Genomic DNA, 21,923 nt, shown 5'->3' on the forward strand with positions numbered 1-21,923 from the left:
TAGTGAACAGACCATTTAAACTAAATTAAGTAAAGGATGTAAATTCTGTTGTTTTACTTTTTTAATATTTCATATCTGATTTTATAGATAAAATTACACTGAACAATAAATATGAAGAAGAATTTATATAGCCTGTTCCAGTTTGATATGGAACAGCAAATCCCATTTCTCTTCAGCTGTAAAGAAAATTCATTATTATGTCTTTGGCAGTAAGAGATGGCTTCATTGTGATTAGTTACACTGATAATAAAACAACCTTTTTAAAAATGGCAGAAGATACATGGAATCTCATATGTCTGCTTTTAATGGCACTGAATTTGTTCACTTTCCACCTTTTTCCACATATCCTTTCCTTCATCTTTTCTTATTTCTGAGCCATTCCAAGACATGCAACATACTTTAAAATGGATAAGTTCATATTTACTACTTAACTATTTAAAATATATATTCGTACTTGTGGGGGGAAGCAAATTCTAAATGGCCTGAGATATTTTGCTGTCTTCTATTGGGAGCTAGCCTTGGGAACATGTGTACGATCTCTTCCCCTCTGGATGGTGAATTCCTCCTTGCCTAGCCTTCCTTAAGTCACACCTGAAGACGTGCCTGTCTGCACTGTTTCAGTTCTCCCACCCTTGGCAAAAACTGGGGAAAATGGGGAGGCGCAGGCACTTAGCGATTTTATATTAGTATGGCAGATGTGGAGTGATGCCACTATGCTCAAGGCATTTGTGCCTGGCATAGATTTGATGCTCCCAAGCCTTTAAGTTGGGATGTGTCTCAAGAATCGTTCAAAAGTCTTCCCTGCAGAGCTGCTTTTGTATGTTTTCTGATAAATTTGAGGCAAGGCTGGTGGTGGAAAACCCTGTAAACTTAGATTCTGATGGGTTAGAGTACATATTCATAAACAAGGACTAGAACCAAAGAAAATGATTGCCACAATTTTCGTGGGAAATAAAAGTAAAATAATTTTGAAGAGCAACTTGTAAAAGGAAAATGCTTGAATAGAAAAATCTATGTTACTTAACCAGCCACAACAGATTGTGTTTAAATTGAATCTAAATATGAAATATCTTTCAGAGCATATTGTGGGCTAAGGTTTTGCATTTTAAAGAAACATTTTCTCAAAATATTGCTCTTACAATACAGCGTCTTTTCAGTTTTAGTTTCTTTGTGTAAATTGGCCACCAGGTGTCATCAGAATTCTTTTCTTATGCCACTTCGTACTTTGAGCCCGTTTTTAACTTCAAAATTTTACTGCTGTACTAATAGTAAATCTAATGTGAAATATTACCCATATCTCTTGAGTATATTGTGGCAATAAGCTTCCACTGATACAAGAAAAATGCTTATGGCCTAATAGCCGGCTGACTTAGCTACCACTGTGCAGTAACAGTGGTTCATAGGCCAGGGGGCAACATTCTTGGTTGGGTATGGGGACAAATTATTGATCTTCAGGCATGCTTAAATCCGGTTCCAGTTATAGGATCTGTGCTGGAGCAATCATCTGCATTCCTATATGAACAGTGGTTTCCTATGTTTTTCCAGTGTGTGGTTGTGACATGCAGAGGAGACTTAGCTGCTCAGCAGGGCAAGGACCAACTTTGAGGGAGTCCTGAGGGACTTGCATATGATCCCCAACACAATGCAGGTGCCATGCAGTGGTCCTCCCCTAATGAATGAAGGTACAGGTGGCCACTGCACTTGCTTGCTTCAGCTGCTTACTTCATTTGTTTAGTTCATTACTTAAGCAGTGCTGGCTAGGTATGGTTGTAAGACTTTTTCCTGGGATTGCACCCTTATTTGTAAAACTGCTAACAAAGGAAAGAACAATCTGTTCCCCCTTCTCCCTGGTCACAGGGTACTGAACCTAGGCTGTCAAAAACAGAGGTTCAGCTTCTTAGATTTGAATTCCCTGAATGGGCATGTTACTTATGTCACAACCATGAAATTACTTGTGTTGGATTAGTTCCGTTTTAAGCATACATTGCTATTTGAGTGAGTAAATGTTGGAACCAAGCGAACATGTTCCTCAGTAATGAAACTGAAGACTCCTGCCTTGTTAAAATATTCTGTTTTTAAGAATACTTAAAGCTAGTTTCTCTCCTTGGTGAACAAGTTTTGCTAACATAAGCAGCCACTTGCACATGCTTGGCTGTTCACAATGGCTGTTCCCTTTCTTCCAAAGAATGAAATAACCCTATTTAGATTTTCAAAGATATTCCTCACTGAGATATGATTGCTTTGGGGCAGTTTATTTGAAAATGTTTACTGAAAACATTAGCTGAGAATGTCCCCATAGCCTTTTTAAACAATAGGTGACATTCTACAAGTTATGCATCACATTAGAATAAAGCAGTACCTATTTTTGTATACACAAAAAGCTAATAACCTCTTATTCTCTCTCTCTCTCTTTCTTTTAGATAGCCCTAGAGCAGATGAGCTGATTCATTTTATGGGAACTGTGCTTAGCACCATCTTCATTAAGGATGGATGTTGAAAAAAATCAGAAGAATTATGAAGGTGATGAGAGTGTAGAAAACAAATTAGTACAAGAAGCTGCTAAAAATGTTTTAGCTGAAAAAGCTCACAGTGAGAGTTTCTCTACCTCTGAAATAAGCACATTTTCAACTGAAGAACAGAAAAACCCAGGGAAAAAGGTGGAAGAGAATGGCGCATCCAAACGGCAATTATCCAGATCAGTTCACGAAGACCTTACTGAAACAAATGTGCTTGAAAATGAACCTGTCCCCAAAAAATTAAAGTTGATGGCCTCAAAACATGCTGGAGATACTGAAGCCAAACCAGTTACTCCTACAAAGTGTGAAGATGTTGAAGGAATAGGTAAAACAACAGGTGAAACTATGGAAGGGGTAGCTATAAATGCCTGTCCCAGTAGTGCAGCATTTATTTCAGATGCTTTATGTGTGCAGCATGATTGTACGCCTGAACGTGATAATACAGTAAAGGAATTACATGCGAAGAGTGAACATTCCCAAGGTGATCCAGTGCGTCTTCCAGAATGCACACCATCTTTTCTAGGTGATGAAACCAGTGTGACCAGTAGTAATGAACATGTTTCAAAGTGCAAACCCTGTGATGAGACCTTTTCTACTGATCCTGATTTGGAAAAGCATATTGAGGAAAGCCACCTTAAAGAATCCAAAGAGCATGTGAACCCACATTGTACAAATAAAATAGAACACAGCCCATCTTTGCACATGCATGTCAAGCAGACTTCTGGACATCTTAGATATTTCTGTGATCTTTGTGGCTTTCAGTCTTTTGAAGAAGATCACCTGCGTGCACATTTTCTTGGCAAAACACACCTCCGGCGGCAAAACCTTGCTGCCCGTGGAGGATTTGTAAAGATATTAACAAAAAAACCCTTTCATAAAAGACAGCAATTTTCAGTCAAAGAAAAGAATGTGAGAACAAAATCTGCACTTAACAAACCAAAAACAAAAAGTGCCATTTTGAATCAACTCAGGCTTTCAAGTAATACGTTGAAGAACTTGAAAGAAAACTGCCAGCTTTTTGTTGAAAGGATACCATCAAAAAATATCTCCACAGAGGTAGCTGAGAACATTACCAGTGAAGAAGCATCTCTCTGCAATGTGGGTGGAAACGGTGAAGCTCAGCCTAAAAAGCTAGATGTTTTAGGATCTTCCGAATGCAATCCAGAAGTATTGGAACCTGCTAAAAGTAGCCAAGAGACAGTAAGCACTGTATATACCACAGAGACATTTGATAAGTTTCACCTTAAAAGGAACCTCTTATCCCGAAGAATAGCTTTCAAACAGAGTGGTTCTTTCAGATTAAACCAGCAGATTAAAAGACGATATAATCTGTTGGGTATAGGTAAAAGGAGCAAGTCTGACTCCAGCTTAAAGCACAACATTAGGGCTGGGTTCAGTCAGGGTGATTTATCACAGGTCAAAGCTTTACAAACGGAAGGTGATGTTAACACTTTATGCAAAGCTGCTTCAGAAATGCAAGCACTTAATCCAGATGGAATGAATGAATGTTCTTCCGTCACCCCAGGGCCCGAGCATTCTCCAAAGAAAGCTGTTGATGTCCAGAAGACTCTGCATCCTTATACTCACTGTGGATGTACTTTGCCAAACACAGAAGGTCTACAGTTGGGCGTTGACACAGTCCGTGCTGAAGAGCATAAATTTGATTGTCAAATATGTGGCTATTCTTGTGTAACCAGAGAGGACCTTGAACTGCACTGCCAAAAGAACAGCCATCGTATAGGTGATGGCAGGATAAATTGTACCCAGTGTTCATTTGTTGCCCTAAATGACATAAGCCTGGGGAAACACGTAAGTGATAAGCACAGTATGTCCCACTACTGTGTTACTTGCCACCAGTATTTTCTAACAGAAGAAGAAATGGCAGCTCACAACACAACTGAACAACATATTAACTTATTACCTCAAGAACATACTGTTTGGCCACTGAACAGTGACTTGAGTTTGCAAACAGCATCTGTTCCTGAAGTAGAATCAAGTGTTCTTCCAAAGGTCATAGAACTTAAACTACAACAAGAAATCCCCAAGCCATCTGTGACACACCCTGGTAATGAGTTCAAGGAGTCGGTCCTGAGCAGAGCTGGATTTCAGTGTAAAAAGTGTTTTTATAAAACAAGATCATCTTCTGTTCTTACAAGACATATAAAACTTCGACATGCACAGGAATATCATTTCCTTTGTAAGGCATGTAACCTTTATTCATTGAGCAAAGAAGGAATGGAAAAGCACATCAAAAGAAGTAAACACCTTGAAAATGCTAGAAAACATAATATTGGTTTGCGCTTTGAGGAATGTATTGAAAGGGTATGTGTAGGTGCAAATGATGGTAAAAAAGTGGCAGAGCCTTCAGTTTATGGGAGTTTAAAGAATGTAGCTGGAAATGAAAGTATACACGTTCCCTTCTCCACATTGGAGAATGTATCAGTAAATAAGGAGATGTTTCCATTAAGTGAAGGCATTAAAGGCAGTGAGTCGGGATTGGGTAGTATACAGAAGAGAGGGAGACCTAAAGGTACTATTTCTCGAACATGCCCACATTGTGGTTTATTGGCATCCAGCGTTACAAATTTGACTGTTCACATTCGACGAAAGCATAGTCACCAGTACAGCTATTTATGTAAAATATGCAATTATTATACTGTTACTAAAGGTGACATGGAACGGCACTGTGCTACAAAGAAGCATAAAGGCCGTTTGGAAGTTAATGGTGGGGAAAAGTTAGAGATCATTGTTTGCCCAGAAGGAGGTAACATTGAAGCCAGCATCAAGAAGATAAATAGTCTGAGAGGTACTTTGAATGAACCTTTTGAGCATGGCAATCAGTCTCCACCTTTGGACAATAGTATTTCGGGAAGCCAGGGAGATGATCACAGTAGTACAGTGCAAGTCCAAGTTGGAAATGCAGTTCACCTTTCTGACAGAGACAGGAACTCTTCAGAAGTAAAAGAGTATATAAATGCAGAGCCAGGTAACATTAGTCAAGACAGAGATTCATTGATTCAAGCAAGATTTGCAAGTGCAAGCGATAACAAGTGTGCTCATTGCAACTTCGTTGCACATTCTTTTTCTTCTCTGGAAGTGCATATAAAACGTAAACACACTAAAGAATTCGAATACTATTGCATGGCCTGCGACTATTATGCAGTTACTCGCCGTGAGATGATGAGGCATGCTACAACGGAGAAGCATAAAATTAAAAGACAATCATATATAGGTGCATCTTCTGGAGAGGAGATGGATGAATCTAACATTGCCAAAGAAACTGCTGTTGTGTCTCAAGAAGAACAGCACCCCTCAGAAGAATTTCAGATTATACTGGGTGATACAGAGTATAAAAACATTGAAGGGAAAAGTCTAGAAGAGCAGGCCACTCAAAAAGCAAAGGACATACCTAATTATTTAGCTTCAGAAGATAGTACCACTTCAAAAATTTGTAAAGAAGGTTCAGTCTTTGATGCTGAGACTGAAGATGGAGCTGAAAATGGTAGAGAGAATGCAGGTAAACACACTGTTCACGAAGACGAAGGTGTTAAAATTAATGAGATGATCACATTTAAAGAAAAAGATGATTGTGTTCTGCAGGAAAATACAGGTGATAAAGAAACAGTCCAGGGGCATTTTCATTTTACAGCAGAAACTGGAAACAAGAACAGAGCTTTTGACAAAAATCCCCTTAATTCAAATGTGATAGACAATAAGAACACCTTTGAGGAAGACATTGGAAAAGGACATGAAAGTACTGAGGTATCTGCTGAGGAAGTGAAAACAGATAAAACCCATTTGCCTATACTTTCAGAAACATGTAGCATACTAAAGCAGCAAACAATGGATGAAAATACTGAAAGAACTATCCAAAATATGCATAATTTAGAGGAACAGGAACGCATCCAGCAAAAGTCTGCTGTAATGGAAGAGGATACCCTAATACATGCACAACAGGAAGCTGAAGCATCTTTAAATAATATTTGGGGTTCAGCTAGTTTAATAGTGGAAGGTGTGCAAGAAAGTAATGAAGGTTTGGAGGCTTTCACCAGTGCTGGCAGCAGGGTCAAAGAGGGTCAGTTTGATTCCTCTATAGTGAAGCTAAAAAGCCAGGAAGATTGTTTTGAGCCAGTCGTCATTGCTGAGGGACAGAGTCCAAGTGGCCCTAAGGTCAGTGACAGAGCCATGAAAACGGATGTCCCACAGGGTGGTGGGAAGAAGAAGAAAGCGGAAGGACATTCTGCTGGGGAATCTCCTCGTATACGCTGTGATGACTGTGGTTTTTTAGCAGATGGTTTGAGTGGATTAAATGTTCACATAGCCATGAAGCATCCTTCAAAAGAGAAGCATTTTCACTGCTTGCTGTGTGGGAAGTCATTTTACACTGAAAGCAATCTCCACCAGCACCTGGCTAGTGCTGGCCACATGAGAAATGAACAAGCAAGTGTTGAAGAACTGCCGGAAGGGGGTGCCACTTTTAAATGTGTTAAGTGCACAGAGCCTTTTGATTCTGAACAAAATTTATTTCTCCACATCAAAGAACAACACGAAGAACTGCTCCGGGAAGTCAATAAGTACATCGTTGAAGATACTGAACAAATTAACCGAGAGAGAGAAGAAAACAAAGGCAATATTTGCAAATATTGTGGGAAGATGTGCAGAAGCAGTAATTCCATGGCCTTTCTAGCTCATATTCGTACTCATACAGGTATGTATCAACAAGTGGTCCAGCCAGTGCTTTACAAATGGAAACTGCTTTAAAGTCTTGCTACACACCTTCTGTTTCTCCCCCTTCCTATTTAAAAAAAAAATCTTAAGGGCACAATCCTATGCGTGTTTAGACAGAAAAAGTCTTGTAACTCCCAGCATTCCACATGCTGAATGGGAAATGCTGAAACGGGTAAGAGATTTTTTTTTTCTGTCTAAATATGTACAGGATTGCACCCCAATCCTCATAAATTTTAGTTCACTCCTATATCAGTCCATGTGTACTTGAAATTTCACAACAAAAAGAAGAAAACTGAAGGCTTTTTAAAATTACTGTCTAGTTTTCTTGTCTTTGTTAGCATACTTCTTAATGTTAATTGGATTACAGAGCATTATCTGAATTATTTTCAGATTTGGAGACCATTTGCCTTGCAAGGACTGTCCCGCCTGCCTAATCTAGAGGAGAAATGGAGGAAAAAGGGAGAGGGGCTGAGAAAGAGAAAGTGGGAGGACAGCTGTGATCTGTCCTCATGAAGGGTTTTGCAGCCACAAGAGCTAGAGTAAGATGAGTAAGGACCAGGTATTGCCCAGAGAAAACATAGCAAAATACAGCTTCCCGCTTCCTTGGTCCTTTTCACCTCCTTTCTTCCTCCCTGCTTCCCCCTTCAACTAACAGATCCCTTTTTAAAGGATGATTTACCTCCTTCGCTGAACTGTTGTTTCATCCAGGTCATTTTGCATTTTCACTCAGGTTTACCTGTAACAGGGAATGTGCAAGTGCCTGTGCTCCCTATAATTGGGATCTCTTAAACCTCTGCTTCTGGGGTTCCAAAAAGCGAACCTAGGAATTGTGCATCAGGGACTTAGCCTTAACTCTTCTTCTTCCCGTGCTCTGAGGCTTTGTATATACTAAAAGGGGTTTGGGGATTCAGTCCTGTTGTAGATATGCAAGCAGATCAGTCCAAGCCTACTCTTTGGTGTCCATACAGATCAGTACTACAGCTGGATTAACAAAAATGTGCTCCTACAGGCAGTTTTTCACTCTTTGTTCATAGCTATGTTTGGGAAAGAACCTGGCAGAAGAGAATGTGGCCTTGGGAGGCATTTGCAGGAGAAAGTTGGAAGGATGAGGAAGAGTTCACAATGTATTGGTCCCACTTGCTGATCCTCCTCTACAAATCTTTCTCTTTTCTGCATTTATGCTACTTTGGGAAAAGTGAAACTGAGAACTTGCATTTAGCATGGTAACTAGGACCTTAGCAACACAGAGGGGTCTTGTTCAATGTGCCAGTCATGCCCTCTTTGAGCACATTCCAGTCTCTTCCTACTATTTTCTTTTTCTCCTACACTCAGCAATCTTTCTCTACTGTCTATGTTCAGATACTGAGCATTTGGCAGGCGGGCATAATACCAGTCTGGTGGCAACCTTAGCTTAATGCCACTTTAGGTTATTGAGTGGATTAAAATGTAATAAAGAAATGAATGAACAAACAGTTTGCCTCTTTGGAATGGAAATCCAGCACTTACATTGAATAGCTGAATAGTGCATATATGTTTTGGGGTTAGTTAATGAAGAATGCCAGTTATAGAATGATGCTTGCATGAATGCAACGGCATTTGCAATTGGGCATCATTTAATACGCAGTGGTAGTGATGAGGTGGTACCTGTTGAAATTGGGCCTGGTGATTTAGACCCTGTGCTGTGCCACATTTTCCATTCTCTTGTTATGTTTTATATTAAGTAGAAAAATTTAAAACAACACTTTTGTCAAAAATGCATAAGCTGCAGTTCTAAATTTATGTAAAAATTCACTGCTATGTTTCTATAAACCTGCCATACATTCTTTATTTTAAATAGACAGCTTTTCTAAATCACTGAGCTCTGCTTAGACAAGTGGTGTCTCTCTGGTTGAATTTATGACTGGATTTGAATAATAAATTCACATTTCAATGAACATATTTTCATTAAAACTGTAAGGTTTATTTTACTGTACTTTTAAATAATGGCTTATTATAGAAGCTATAGTTTAAATTCATGCAGTAGTTGAAACTTAGTGCACAGTTGCTAGAAAGAAAATGAAAAGCCATGAGATGCAAAGTATTATAAAATATTAATGTTCTTGATGTAATCTTGAAATAGTTTTTGTTTCCTTAGAAGAAGGGCATTGGGCAAGATTCACTGGGCAAGATTCATTTGGGAAGAAGTGGCATTGCCTTGGAGCATAGTCAGGTGACATCTGGTAACTAAAGTATTAATTCTGTGAAGCAGTGCTATCTTAACTTTAGGAATTCCAAACTTAGTCATCTTGCCAATACCATATTTGTGCATAATGCTTATGAAATGTTTTGATTTTGGATCTGTGAATGGCTTTTTAGAAGACACAGATATGTTCCCATGGTCAGAATAGCTGTATAAGCCCTTAATATGCCTTCTTAAAGCAGCTAAAATGGAATAAAACTACAGGAAAGATGCTAATGGAGCTCTCTTTAGAATTCTTTATGCAACTGTCTGGTCAAGACATGTTGCTTATAATTGATGTGTCCATTACTTGAATTCTCTTGTAATTATAGTCAATAAGTCTTGTAAATGTGTTAAAGCTCACTAAAAGCATACAAATTCAAGAACAGAGTAAGGCTAATAATTTAAAATAATCAATGTAGGCATTTCAGCACTTAATTTCCCTTGTGTGTTGATAGCTGATCATTCTTAATCCATTAAGATTTATTTAGTCGTTTACAATGCAAAATAGGTTTGCACTGGTCACTTGTGCCATTTGAAAATGTCCACCAGGTTAAGTGCAGAATGTAGTCCATTAGTCTTCCTTGACTATATGTATTAATTGCATTTAAAATCAAGTTAATGTGGATGTGAAAGTGAGGTAACTATCAATATATGACAAAGCAACCCTACTTACATAAGTTACATCATTGATTGTAACATTTAGTAAAAGTTAGCACACTTTTTAACATGTTGTGTATGTCTTATCACCAAGTGTATTTTTATTGTGCTTTGCATTAGATGTGAATGTACTGTAAAAGGACACCGGGAGGGGGGGGGTGGCAACCCACATATCTACCATTCCATTTTGCAAGTCATTTTTGGGGGGAAGAGTTGCTGAAGAGGTTTTAATCTATCCTCTTTCTCCCTGCACCTTAAAATGAATTGCTTTTCTGATAACTTTGCTTATGCACATAAAATAGTAATGCTGGTATTTTTATTAATAGTTAACTGGAAGAGGTTTTTACTCTTCCAACTCCTGGGGTTTTTTCCCTTCCTATTTTTTGATTTACTGAATATTTTATGTAATGTTTCTTCCCATCTTCTGCACAATAAAAGGAGTTTTGTATAGAAAGAAATGAGTTTTGGTTGCCAATACTGAGAGGCCAAGAAGAACACTACAGTGTAGGCTCCTGTGTGGAACAAACAAGCAGGGGCCAATGCCAACTTATCTGCATGGGTATAATACCAAATTTCCACCTACTTTTTTGAATTCTTTTAACAGTTTTACAGTGCAAGTCTATGCATGCCTACTCAGAAGTAAGTCTTATTGGGTTCAATGGCACTTACTGTCAGCTAAGCGGCTGTAGGGTTACAGTCTTATTCCTTTACAGGTCTTTATAGGTTAAAATGCTTTTTTCTCACAAATTGTAGAAAATAAAGGATTTTCTTGCACTCATTCCAAAGCTGCTCACGTAGCAAAGGGGAGGTTATACAAGATAGCGGATCTACAACCAAGTCCATCAAACATTGACAAGTGAAAATGAGGAAGTGTAAAGATAGGCAAAAGAAATATTAGAGGTGGAAGACTTTTCAACTTTCAATTCAAACAGGTCCTCATGCATAATTAGCAACTGCAATTCTGAAAATATAGTCGCTTCTCTGTCCCTTTCTTGTTTATGATTTTCTCAGAAGCCACAAGTGGGTTCTGGGTAGAGATACTAATGTGATGAAGACATTGCTCAAATGCTTATCTGCTTAAACCACAGTAGGTTAGATCCCATTTTTTTCCAGGGTAATTATGCAAGATTATTTGAGACTTGAAATCTGTGTGATTAAAAACTTTTCTGAATAATCATCAAACCTCTACACATTTCAGTATCTTGTGCACAGTTTTGTAAAATCTTAGTTTTTTCCTCCACTCCCAGCATGTGATTACATTTCAGTGTGGTGTGGGGGCACTGAAAACTCCCTGCAGGGAAACATCAATTTAATAATCTGGGTTGCCAAATTATAAGTGGCATTCTGTGTTAATGCATCTCAAGGTCCAGTGTCCTTTCCTTGGGGGTCTTCAGTTCTGCAATGGTGCCTTCTCTGTCAGCACCTCTGGTTCCTTCAGCCTCTTAAGTGCATGCCCAGGTCACTGCTGTCCTTTGGGGTCATGACATTGCTAAACACTTAAAAGCAGTAAGGAACAATTTAGAAGGGGGAGAATACAATGCCTGTAGGATTCCTGCACCACACCTTTCCTAGATCAGCTATTTGGTTGGACCACACACTTTTCCCTTCTCTTTATATGGGACCATGTCTTGCATTAAGTTTAGTGGTATAGGACCCACTTTGAGATTGTGAGATTGTGCCTGACTTGGGTAGATCAGTTGCCCTCCAGCCCCCATCTGTCCCAGCCAGCATGGCTAATGGCAGAAATGCTGGAAGTTGTAATCCAAAATAACTGGGGTAGGGGCACCAGACTGGGGAAGTCTGTTATACAGGAACCATGGGGGCAGGGCCATTCTCCTGGATCTCTCCCACCAGGCCTTGCCTGAACTGGACACCAGCCACATGGAAGGGACTCATAGTGTTGTTTCACATGGTGTACAGCTAGTTCTCCAGGTATCCTAAGATTTTGGTTTGGGGAAGTGGTGAGGTGAAATAGAAGCCTCAGTGGCTTCTGCTTTATTAGCTTGGCTTACCTAATTCCATCTTGCTGTTTCCTGTTGGCTTGTGCAAGATTGGTCATTTGTACATTGGCAGGAAGAGGAACTACATCACCAAAAAGGAAGAAAAAAGATGATGCATCTTAAAGTATATGCTAATGAGAAGGAAGGAAGGACTCACTGGAGAAGACTCTGCTGCTGGGAACGATTGAAGGCAAAAAGAAAAGGGGATGGTAGAGGTTGAGGTGGCTGGCTGGATTTACTGGTGTGGGGTTGGGTGGACTCCAGCGGATGGTGGAGGAAAGGATAGCCTGGAGGAGTGTTGTCCATGAGGTCACAAAGAGTTGGACATGACTTTGTGACTAAACCACAACAAATGCATGTGTAGAAATATTTACAGAATCATACAGTTGGAAGGGGCCTAGCAGCACTTTCTTAATGCAGGACTGAAGTCACCCATCCAGATTTCAACCCAGCCTGGCCCTGCTTGAATTCCAGGATTAGGCAAGATCAGGCTCCCCCGGCTATATGGAAGCTTGAATTAAATTTACTGCAATTTAAATATAAATGCAACACAGTGAGCAAGACCCTAATCAGGTGACTTGTATGCTTTGTGTTGACCATCAGCTGCACCTGGATGGAAGACTGAGCAAAGCATACAAATCACTCCCTCCTTGTGATTCTTCATCTTTACATTAGAGCTAGACAAAACAGTTTGCTTAATGGAGGATACTTTCAATTGCATGATTGCTCCCATGCAGCTCTTCAAATGGAGGATCGTTCTCTGTAAAGTAGGATACATGATATAGAGAAGCGGCCCAACTCTCACCCATAATTGTCAGCTCAGTTAGGCTTGTCTAGTACTGAGGAGGAGCCATAGGGATAGAGATAAACATGTTTTTGCAGTTTCAAGGTTATTTAGTGAAGAGCTGGTGAAGCATTTCAGGACTGGTGGAGCAGTGGGGCTGCCCTTGAACACTGCTCAGAAGGCTGCAACTTGTGCAAAACATCCTGACTAATTAGGACCAGTAAGTCTGAACACGTAGCACCAATTCTGGCACACTTATATTGGCTGCCTGCATGATTCTGAGCCTGATTCAAATTCCAGTCTTAACCTGTAAAGCCTTACCACAGTCTGGGACCACATACTCCATTGAATAGGTCTTAAAGGTGCAGTCTACCACCTTCTGCTTAGTTCAATACCTTCGGCCTTTCTCTAAATGCCACCTCTAAGGGAGGCCTGATCAATAGCAAAAAGGAAGCCACTCTGGTAGTCACCAGAGCATGGCATGATCTCCCCACTGTGGCCTGCCTAGTAGTAGCTTAAGACTGCCCTCTGTGCAGGGCATTTTGCAAAGTCCAAACAGCACATGTGGTTGGTATTTATTTATTTAGAAATATAAAATGTATAAATAAATATAAATTAAATATGGTTAGTTGTTTTTAGCAGGCCTAGTAGTATGGACTAGTCTTAGTTGCTTGTTATTATACTTTGGTATAATATCTTGAATGAAATGTCATTTTAACTTTTATTTTATATTGCTTTTTTTAAAAAAAATAGCTGTTATACACTGCCTAGGCTACTTTGTCTATTGGTCAGTGCAGAAGCAAAATTAGCAACAACAATAACAACAGTAAAGGAGAAGAACATTTCAGAAGAAGGATTTGATGTAAGAGTTGGGACTGCATTAGAGTGGAGTCCAGCAAGGAAAAGATGGCAGTAACAGAAAAGATCAGGCCAAGATGAGATTTTTAGCTATAGATATTGAAAGGAAAACCATTATTTTTGAGTTGGTGTTAGATTGTATATCTAATTTTCCATGTTTAGACACACACACACACACACACACACACACACACACACATGTAATAGCAAAGATCTATAGGACAGCTTATGCAAATACAAGGTAATGCTGACTGGATAAAACCATGTACAATGTTAAATCTTTTCCTGTGAAAATTAAGTTCTTCACCATATCACAAACTCATGCTGAAAGTTCCCTTAGTTTCAACAATGGTTTACCATAGTGTATGTTTAGCTTTTGTTTGAACATTTGGATTTTGTAGAACGAGTTTCATAATTGTTAGGAGCAAATGGTCAATATGATAGAAAGAGAAGATATAATTATTAATATCTGTAACTGTTCATAATGGTGTAACAACGTACTGTGCCTTGTGGTAGTATTCAATCCTGTTTGATTTCTTGTGTTAAAACCGGGAACTTAAATAGATTACATTGGTATTCTTACCATTTAATGTTTACAAGATGCTCAATACTGAAGATGCAAAGCATTTTTATTGTGGCACAAAAGTAAACAGCAACAAACTGGCACTTGTTGGATACATAAGTATTCATCCCTGAGTCAGTACTTGCTAGAAGCATCTTTGGCAACAGTTTCAGATGTGAGTCTTCTTGGGTAAGTCTGGATCCTGCAATATTTGCCCATTTTTTTTTTTCTGGCAAACTGCTCCAGCTCTGCCAGGTTGGATGGGGATAGCTAATGAACAGTAGCTTTTAAGACTTGCCACAAATCTGGGCTTTGATTGAGCAAACCTAAGACATTTGGGTCTTGGTCATAAACCACCCCAAAGTTACTTGTGTTTAGGGGCATTATCCTCCTGGAAGTTGTATCTCCATCCTAGACGCAGCTGCCTTGCAGTCTAAAACAAGTTTTCCTCTGGAATTGCCCTTCATTTGACTCCATCTATCTTGCCTTCCATCCTGACCATCCCCTGCTGTCCTCTGCTGAGGAAAATTATCCTCACAACATGTAGCTGCTACCACCATGCTTCACTGTGGTGAATAAACATTGTTGGTATTGTATCACACAGTATTTTGCAGCAAGGTCAGGTAGTTTACGTTTGGTTTCATCAAACCAGAAAACCTTTCACGTGTGTCTCCTGTATGTGTTTGCGCAAACTCCAAATGGGCTTTAATAGAGGTTTGTTCTAGCAAAGGCTTTCTTTTTTCCATGCTTCCATAAGCCCAGCTCTGTGGAATATCTGGCTGATAACGTTGTTGCATGAACAATTTCTCCCATCTTCACTACCGATCTCCTGTTCCCTCAGAGCTACCTTTGGCTTCTTGGATCATTCTCTGCCTAAGGCCTTGCTTCCCTGATCTTCCCTGAGCTTTGGTGGATTCCCATTTTTAGGCAAAGTGTCAGCTATGCTATTTTTCCATTTTGTAAGAATGGATTTAGGAGTAGTCTGGAGGATATTCATAGTCTGAGCTTGGTTTTTTTTTTTTTTTTTTTAAATAACCCAACCCTGACTGGTGTTCCTGTAGACTATCCTGGAGTCCTTTTGATAGGCAAGGGGTTGTAGCCATTTATTTAGGCATGTCAGAAGAAAGGGGGTGAATACATATGCAATCAAATGTGCCAGTTCGTTTTTGCTTGCTTAACTTTTGTTTCCCAATAAATATATTTTGCACCTTCCCAGTGCTGAGTATCTTGTGTTCATCAAATGGTAACAATGCCAATGAAATCCATTTTAATTCTAGGTAGTAACACAACAAAATGTGGATAAGTCAAATGGGTGGTAGCAAATATTTGTAATTTCTTGTGGGTATAGATATAATATCAAAATTACAAGTAATAATTGTCAAAGTTTGCCCCAAACTTAGAAGTTCCTTAAGCATGCCGTCTGCGCTGGCCAGTGGTGTCATGATAAAGCTGTAATTTAAAGAAGAACAAAACATAGACGGCGCCCATGGAACTCCAGAGATAACAGAAGAACAAGCTTACCATGTTGGAGAAAGAGAACACGTGGCTGAATCGGCAAGATATTTTAGCTTGCATGAAATAAAATAGAAATATAAATATGAATAGTGCTTCCTCATAGCTAATCATGGTGTTGGCATTATATATTGCCTAATTACTCTTTAAACTGGTGAGTTAGAACATCAACTTCAATCCTTTGTATTTAATGTGAAGGTAGATTGACTTTACCCAAATTTATTTTATTTTCATAGGTCTCTTTATAGAATGCCATGTTGATATGGAATGCCACCAAATTAATCGTTAATTCAGTTTTATCAGGATAATTTAAATAAACTGGAATTTTCCCGTGTGATTGATAGAATGTGATCAGTGTTAGCTGCAGTATCAACCTGCTTTTGACATTTAAACATATAAAGCTGACTGGATATAACTATTCAGGTGCTAAATATATTTTACATCTACTTCTAACACTAGAAATGGAAGTATTAAGAGATCTGGCTTCATTGTCATTGAACTGTGAAATATTCAACCTTGTCTGCCCGTGCTTAGTACTGTTGACTTTTTTATTTCTGTTAGAAGATTAAAATTAAATGCTTCATTTTTCGTCAGCTTTTGGGAATTAAATTGAAATTTAAGGCTCTAAATTTTTTTTAACTGAGATTCTCAATTTAAACAAAGTCTTCTTTGAGGATATTCTCTGCTCAAGGGCACAGCAGAAAGGTTCATTGATCAAGTATGATGTAGTGTAACATTTTTCTTATCCAAGCTCTTTTATGTATATTTATTAAAGCTCCCATATTTCATATTATGCTTAACTATATTGGAAGAAATTCTTCACAAAACATATACCAAACATAATATGAAGTATCTGCAAGCATATTGCACTTACCCTTAACTGCAGTTGTGGGATTTATGGATATAGGGATCTGGTCTTATAAAAGTTGGAAAGGGTCATAGCATACTTTAAAAGGATGTGTTACTGCTTTGTACTGACACCTGCCAGGTTCAGTGACTGCATTTTTGGGATAATATAATCATTGCAGTCTGGCTGGAAAGTCATCTTTAGTTAGAAGGTGCAGTTTTACTTTTTTCCTTGGCCTCATGGTGTTGCAAACGAACATGTCAGTTGTGTTTTTCTGTGTGTGTGGGAATCCTATAATTCTTAGGTCTGTTCTAGGCAGTTACAGTTTGTTCTTCAAATAAATAATAGCCAAAATGTCAATACTTCTGGTTTTCAGAATAATCATAAATTCCCAACCATAAAACAGTCATAAAGGTGTAATATTTTATTCACTGTATATTCATACAGTGCATGTCACTGCAGGAGAAAGGCAATGAATCATTTTTTTCTGTATGGTCTCTCCCCTGCCACCCCCCTCATGAGGAGAGAGACAGACCTGAAATATCAGTGTTAAGGTTTAAAACGATTCCTTATCTGACAGAGGAACAGTGCTGAAAGGTAACGGCTGAAATAGATTCCTTACACTTAAAAAAAAGTGCAATTCTGCCGTTTGTTTTAAACACGCACAGTCCTTTGGTATGGTATGTAGCTATAAACAGTCTCTTTTTCAGGGACATATCTGGTGCTGTATTAAAAAAAACTACAGCAAGACGACCATGCCTAATAACATCATGTGCTTCTTGGAAAACTCCAAGTATGGTGGGAAACCAGAATGACCCTTGATCCTTTTGAAAGTAGTTACAACACCACTTCCCTAGCTAGAGTTGATGCGTAGAAGTGGCTTCTACGCATCAACAATATGTAGCCTTCACATATATATGACTTCCACAGATATTGGTTCAGGAGAAACTTCTGTAGCATTGAAATTAACTAGAACATGCATTTGCTGGCTTATATTCCAAGTCCTGCCAAGTTTATAGTGGACAAAGGCTATGGAACAAGTTTTGTGGCCTCATTTTTAAAGTTTCCAAAGTGTCTCATCGTCTAATTATCAATACTGTTTCCATAATAAGTGACTGCTCATTAATGAAACGCCATTCTCGCTTAACTTTTGTGTTTGAACTTCGGGAAAGTATCTTTAATGAGAAATATGTGGCACATACCCTAACAGCATCCCTGGAGTTATAAATGTATGCAATAGAAAAATTTCACTTTCAGGCTAGGCAAGATTCTTTAAGCAGGTTAAATACTGGATAGTAGTTTCCACACCCACTCCCCCCACCCCTTTTAAAAGGCTATCCTCCCCCCCTGCAAATTGTGATTTCTTTATCCAAGGGTAATATAATATTCTAATTCAACTCTTATCTTTATGCTAAATTTTACTTAGGATCAAAGCCATTCAAGTGCAAGATTTGCCACTTTGCAACAGCTCAGCTAGGAGATGCCAGAAACCATGTCAAGAGGCACCTTGGGATGAGGGAATACAAGTGTCATGTCTGTGGGTGAGTAAATTGAAACAGTTCCTCCCTTGGTTAACTGGAGAGGAGTGCAAGCTATGCATTGTTTCAGCATTCAAAGTGTGGATGTGAGCAAGAGAGGCTAAAATTATGCATGCATATCCTCCTTCCTATTGTTATGGTAAATTCCTTAAATACAGTTATGACATTCTTTTCCTACTTCTAATCCAGTACCGCAGATGAGCAATTTTATGGGCTACAAGGTCAATTTGAACCTGTAATCTGTAAATTGACTAAATTATAGGATGTTCATTCACATTGCCAAGGAGAACTGTAAATTCCCTTTTAAAGGTACAAAAAATAGACTTTAATTTGGTGTGTGTTTTGTGTATGTGTGCCCATACAATGTATTTGTGCTATATCTTGTTATAGTTCTAGCTCAGTGAACAGATTATGAGCTCCTGTAGGGGTTTTGTACTGTAGCAGGCACACAGGAGATAAAAATATTCAAAGGGTTTACATATTGTCACAGATAAGAAGTATATGTGAAAAACAAAAAACAAACACTGAACTGGAAACATCTTGTATATGCTGAAATGTTGCAGAAAAGCCTGTTTTCTTGTCTTTCGTAATGGCTATTTCATCAGATGGACCATTTGTAATGTTTAATTGTACTTCAAATGTGTTGCATTTAATAGGGAGGCTCTGAGACTCTTTAATGCAAAACTAATTAATTTAGTAGAAATGTTTAAAAGGTTTTAAAATGCCATGGCATATATGGTACATCATAGGACATTCAGAGGTAGGTTTTAGTACCACACTTCTATTAAAAGTATATTTTAATGTTATTGTGCTAAAAGAATTAGTGAATATATGCATCATATTAGAATGCTTTCCTCAAAACAGGATAAGTTGATGGAGGCCTGATGGCAAATGAATAGAATGGCCCAATGCACCCGGAAGAGTAAGGCAGGTGGTTCTGGGATGTTTTCAGCCAGATTTTTGTCTTGTTAACACTTGCAATTAAACCCCTTTACAAAGTGAGTGCAATGTTTGAAAGCAAAGTAGAATCATTTTTACTGATTCATGTGTCTCTTACCGAAATGGTGCTTTTATAATGGTAAGAGTGATGTTATTCCCTGCCGGAAAGGCAGTGCATTGTTGGTGACCAGATTACTTTAAAACACAATGCAAGTGATTGCGAAAGTTGCCCACTGTAAAATAATGGAGGACTATTATTTATACTTAGAGCAGTAAATACCACTGGTGAATGCAAAAGTCTGGCAGTTCTGCTGCATACAAGACTTTCTTGGTTTACCAGAACCTTTTGCCTGAAAAGTAATACATAAATATAGATTGCAAACTCTGTGAAAAGCAAAGCAAACTGTTCAGTCAGACGCTAGCACTAACATAAATTACATTGCACTAGGGTAAGTGATCTCTAGTACTAGGCCAATAGTGTTACCTAACGCAACGAGTTTTCATCAGAAAACCACTGAGCCAGCTATGCAAAGTAATTGTGAAATGTAATTTTACATTAGTGTTAATGTCCAATTAGATACTGTGCATAATTTGGACTTGGATTTGAGCAGTCAACATATCTTATGTGTGGGTAATGGTGGTAATACAGGATTGGCTTACTATCTTTAGTTCCATTGCAGTTACAATGGACTTGCGTATCAGTGAGGGGGCAGGGGAAAGTTTGCATATACCTTTGCAAAGACACTAGTTAATTAATTAAAAGTATATATTTATATTTGCTGCACACTTAAATGCATCACTTGTCAAAGCCTTTTTGAATGCCATATCAGAAAGTTCATCTCATTATTTTTGTGGGTTGATAAAGAATTTATTTTGTTATTATGACGGTCTGAGTGGCTCATAGTGCAACATGTAATGACAGAGAGATAAACAAAAATCTCCTTCATATAGACATTTAGCTATTTTTCAGTTAAAATAATTAAATTTAATCCAATATGGACCAAAGGTATTTGTATGTTAACAGTGGCTGAATCAACAAAGTCCTTAAAAACAATAAAGGCTTGCAAAGCTTGTGCACTTAAAACTGGCAATGAAATACGTCATAGGCCAACCTTCCTTAGTCTCTCTCTTTTCTGTGTTAGTGCGCATTTGTGTATAAATTGTGTATGTGTGAGAAAGAGAGAGAGAGTATAATACGTTGTGCTATATTTCTGCCATATTAACCAAAAGGAGAGGGTGGTATGCAGTTTTAAAAATAAAGTGGCAACATAAAATTGCTGGGATTGGCTATCGGATTAGTAGCAGTATAGAGCATTGGTACATTAACACCACTGACAATGTCAATTCATTATCATTGATAGCTAAATAATCTTAGAAATGCTCAGTGGACCTATTAGTTCCTGAACATAAGCAGCTCATGCTGCATTTCTTCATTAGCTTTAATTGCTATAAATTTACCTTTTTAAAAAATCATGTTTTAAAAGGTGAAGTGATCTTTCAGCAACATTAACTTGGTAATTTTGTCACAAACAGAATGTCCTGTATGATGTTTTCTTTTCTTCCGTAGTTTCAACTGTATGCTATGACTTTTAGATTATAAATGACAAGTTTTGTATTTGGCAGAATGTTAAATTGTTTTCCAGTTGCTACACAACTTGGCCGGACATTTTTTAAAGGGTGAAATGTCAGTGATTATGGATTTAAGATTTCACTTGATTGCCTTGAAATACAATTTCGTTATGAATTGGAAAGTGCAAAACCTTTGTAAAATAATGGCAATCTAAGTGCTAAAAATGAGGAGAAGATTTTATGTACTGTATCATGTAGCACGGTCAACAGAGAGGGAGGAAAAAGACAGCAGTGTTTTTGCATGTTGCTTTTATTGTTTCAAATCTAAGTTTAATTTTTTCCAGCTGCACAGTAGAAATACTCTGCTATTGAAATTGGAAGCTACTAATCTTTCAGCATTTGAAATAAACCGTCTGCTACTCATTTCCTTATCGGCAGATGTGTGGTGATTGTTTTCCTTTGCGTTATGTTCATGAATGGGAAATGCATCCCTTATTTGAGAAGGGATCTGTTTTCAGTGAGTACCCAACTGCTACCTATTTAAATTTAATTTTCAGAAGTCTGGCTATGAAGTTGTTCATGACACTAAGATTAGCAAATCGAACCTGCTTCCCAGCATTTAGTTGTCTTTTTAAAACTTGTGCCGATGGAATGCACTAAAAAGGCTTATCGTGCACTTTTTAGATTTTATGCCTCAGGTACATGAAAAATGAATTGTTTAGCACTCCAGATTTTAAACAGAATTTATGGGCAAGTTATGATTTAAAAAGGCATCCACTCTTGCCTTGCACTTGCTTTGGACGAAGAGCTTACAAAAATAACTCAACAACTTGCATTATTACCTTCCATTCTATTTCTTTTCTTAACTTGGCATGCATAAACAAATACATAATTTGAAGGGGAAGTCAAGGGTGAGGAAGGTTTCATGTGTCCAGAAATGTAAATAAAATTGAAATCAGCCTATGCTCTCTTTTTATTGTTCTTTTTTATGCATTCTTGCAAAAACTTTAAAACTATCTATTAAAATAGAACCACCATTCAGGTTTCAAAACATAATTTATTGTACGCAGGATTACTTCTGGAAAAGCATGCATGTAGTTCGTTCCCTCTTTCTCCCCCCACGCCCCTGGTGTGTGTGTGTGTGTGTGTGTGTGTGTGTGTGTGTGTGTGTGTGAGAGAGAGAGAGAGAGAG

General features: G+C 38.3%; 1 protein-coding gene across 6 annotated transcripts in view; it reads left to right on the forward strand.

Annotated features, from left to right (window-relative positions):
• ZNF407 (zinc finger protein 407) overlaps window positions 1-21,923 on the forward strand; it is a 334,032-nt gene that overhangs the window by 18,953 nt on the left and 293,156 nt on the right. For 3 of the 6 annotated variants that reach the window (XM_044426431.1, XM_044426432.1, XM_044426433.1), the window contains exons 2-3: window positions 2,421-7,224; window positions 18,112-18,226. In XM_044426431.1, the coding sequence (XP_044282366.1) occupies window positions 2,487-7,224; window positions 18,112-18,226 (4,853 nt within the window). In that variant the 5' untranslated portion in view covers window positions 2,421-2,486. Of the gene's footprint in view, window positions 1-2,420; window positions 7,225-9,378; window positions 9,465-18,111; window positions 18,227-19,087; window positions 20,550-21,075; window positions 21,843-21,923 lie in introns of those variants that run through there. The other 3 variants (XM_044426434.1, XM_044426435.1, XM_044426437.1) reach the window with 3 other exon arrangements.

Source organism: Varanus komodoensis, unplaced genomic scaffold, assembly GCF_004798865.1.
Source record: "Varanus komodoensis strain SLA01 unplaced genomic scaffold, ASM479886v1 scaffold17, whole genome shotgun sequence".
Lineage (NCBI taxonomy): Eukaryota > Metazoa > Chordata > Lepidosauria > Squamata > Varanidae > Varanus > Varanus komodoensis.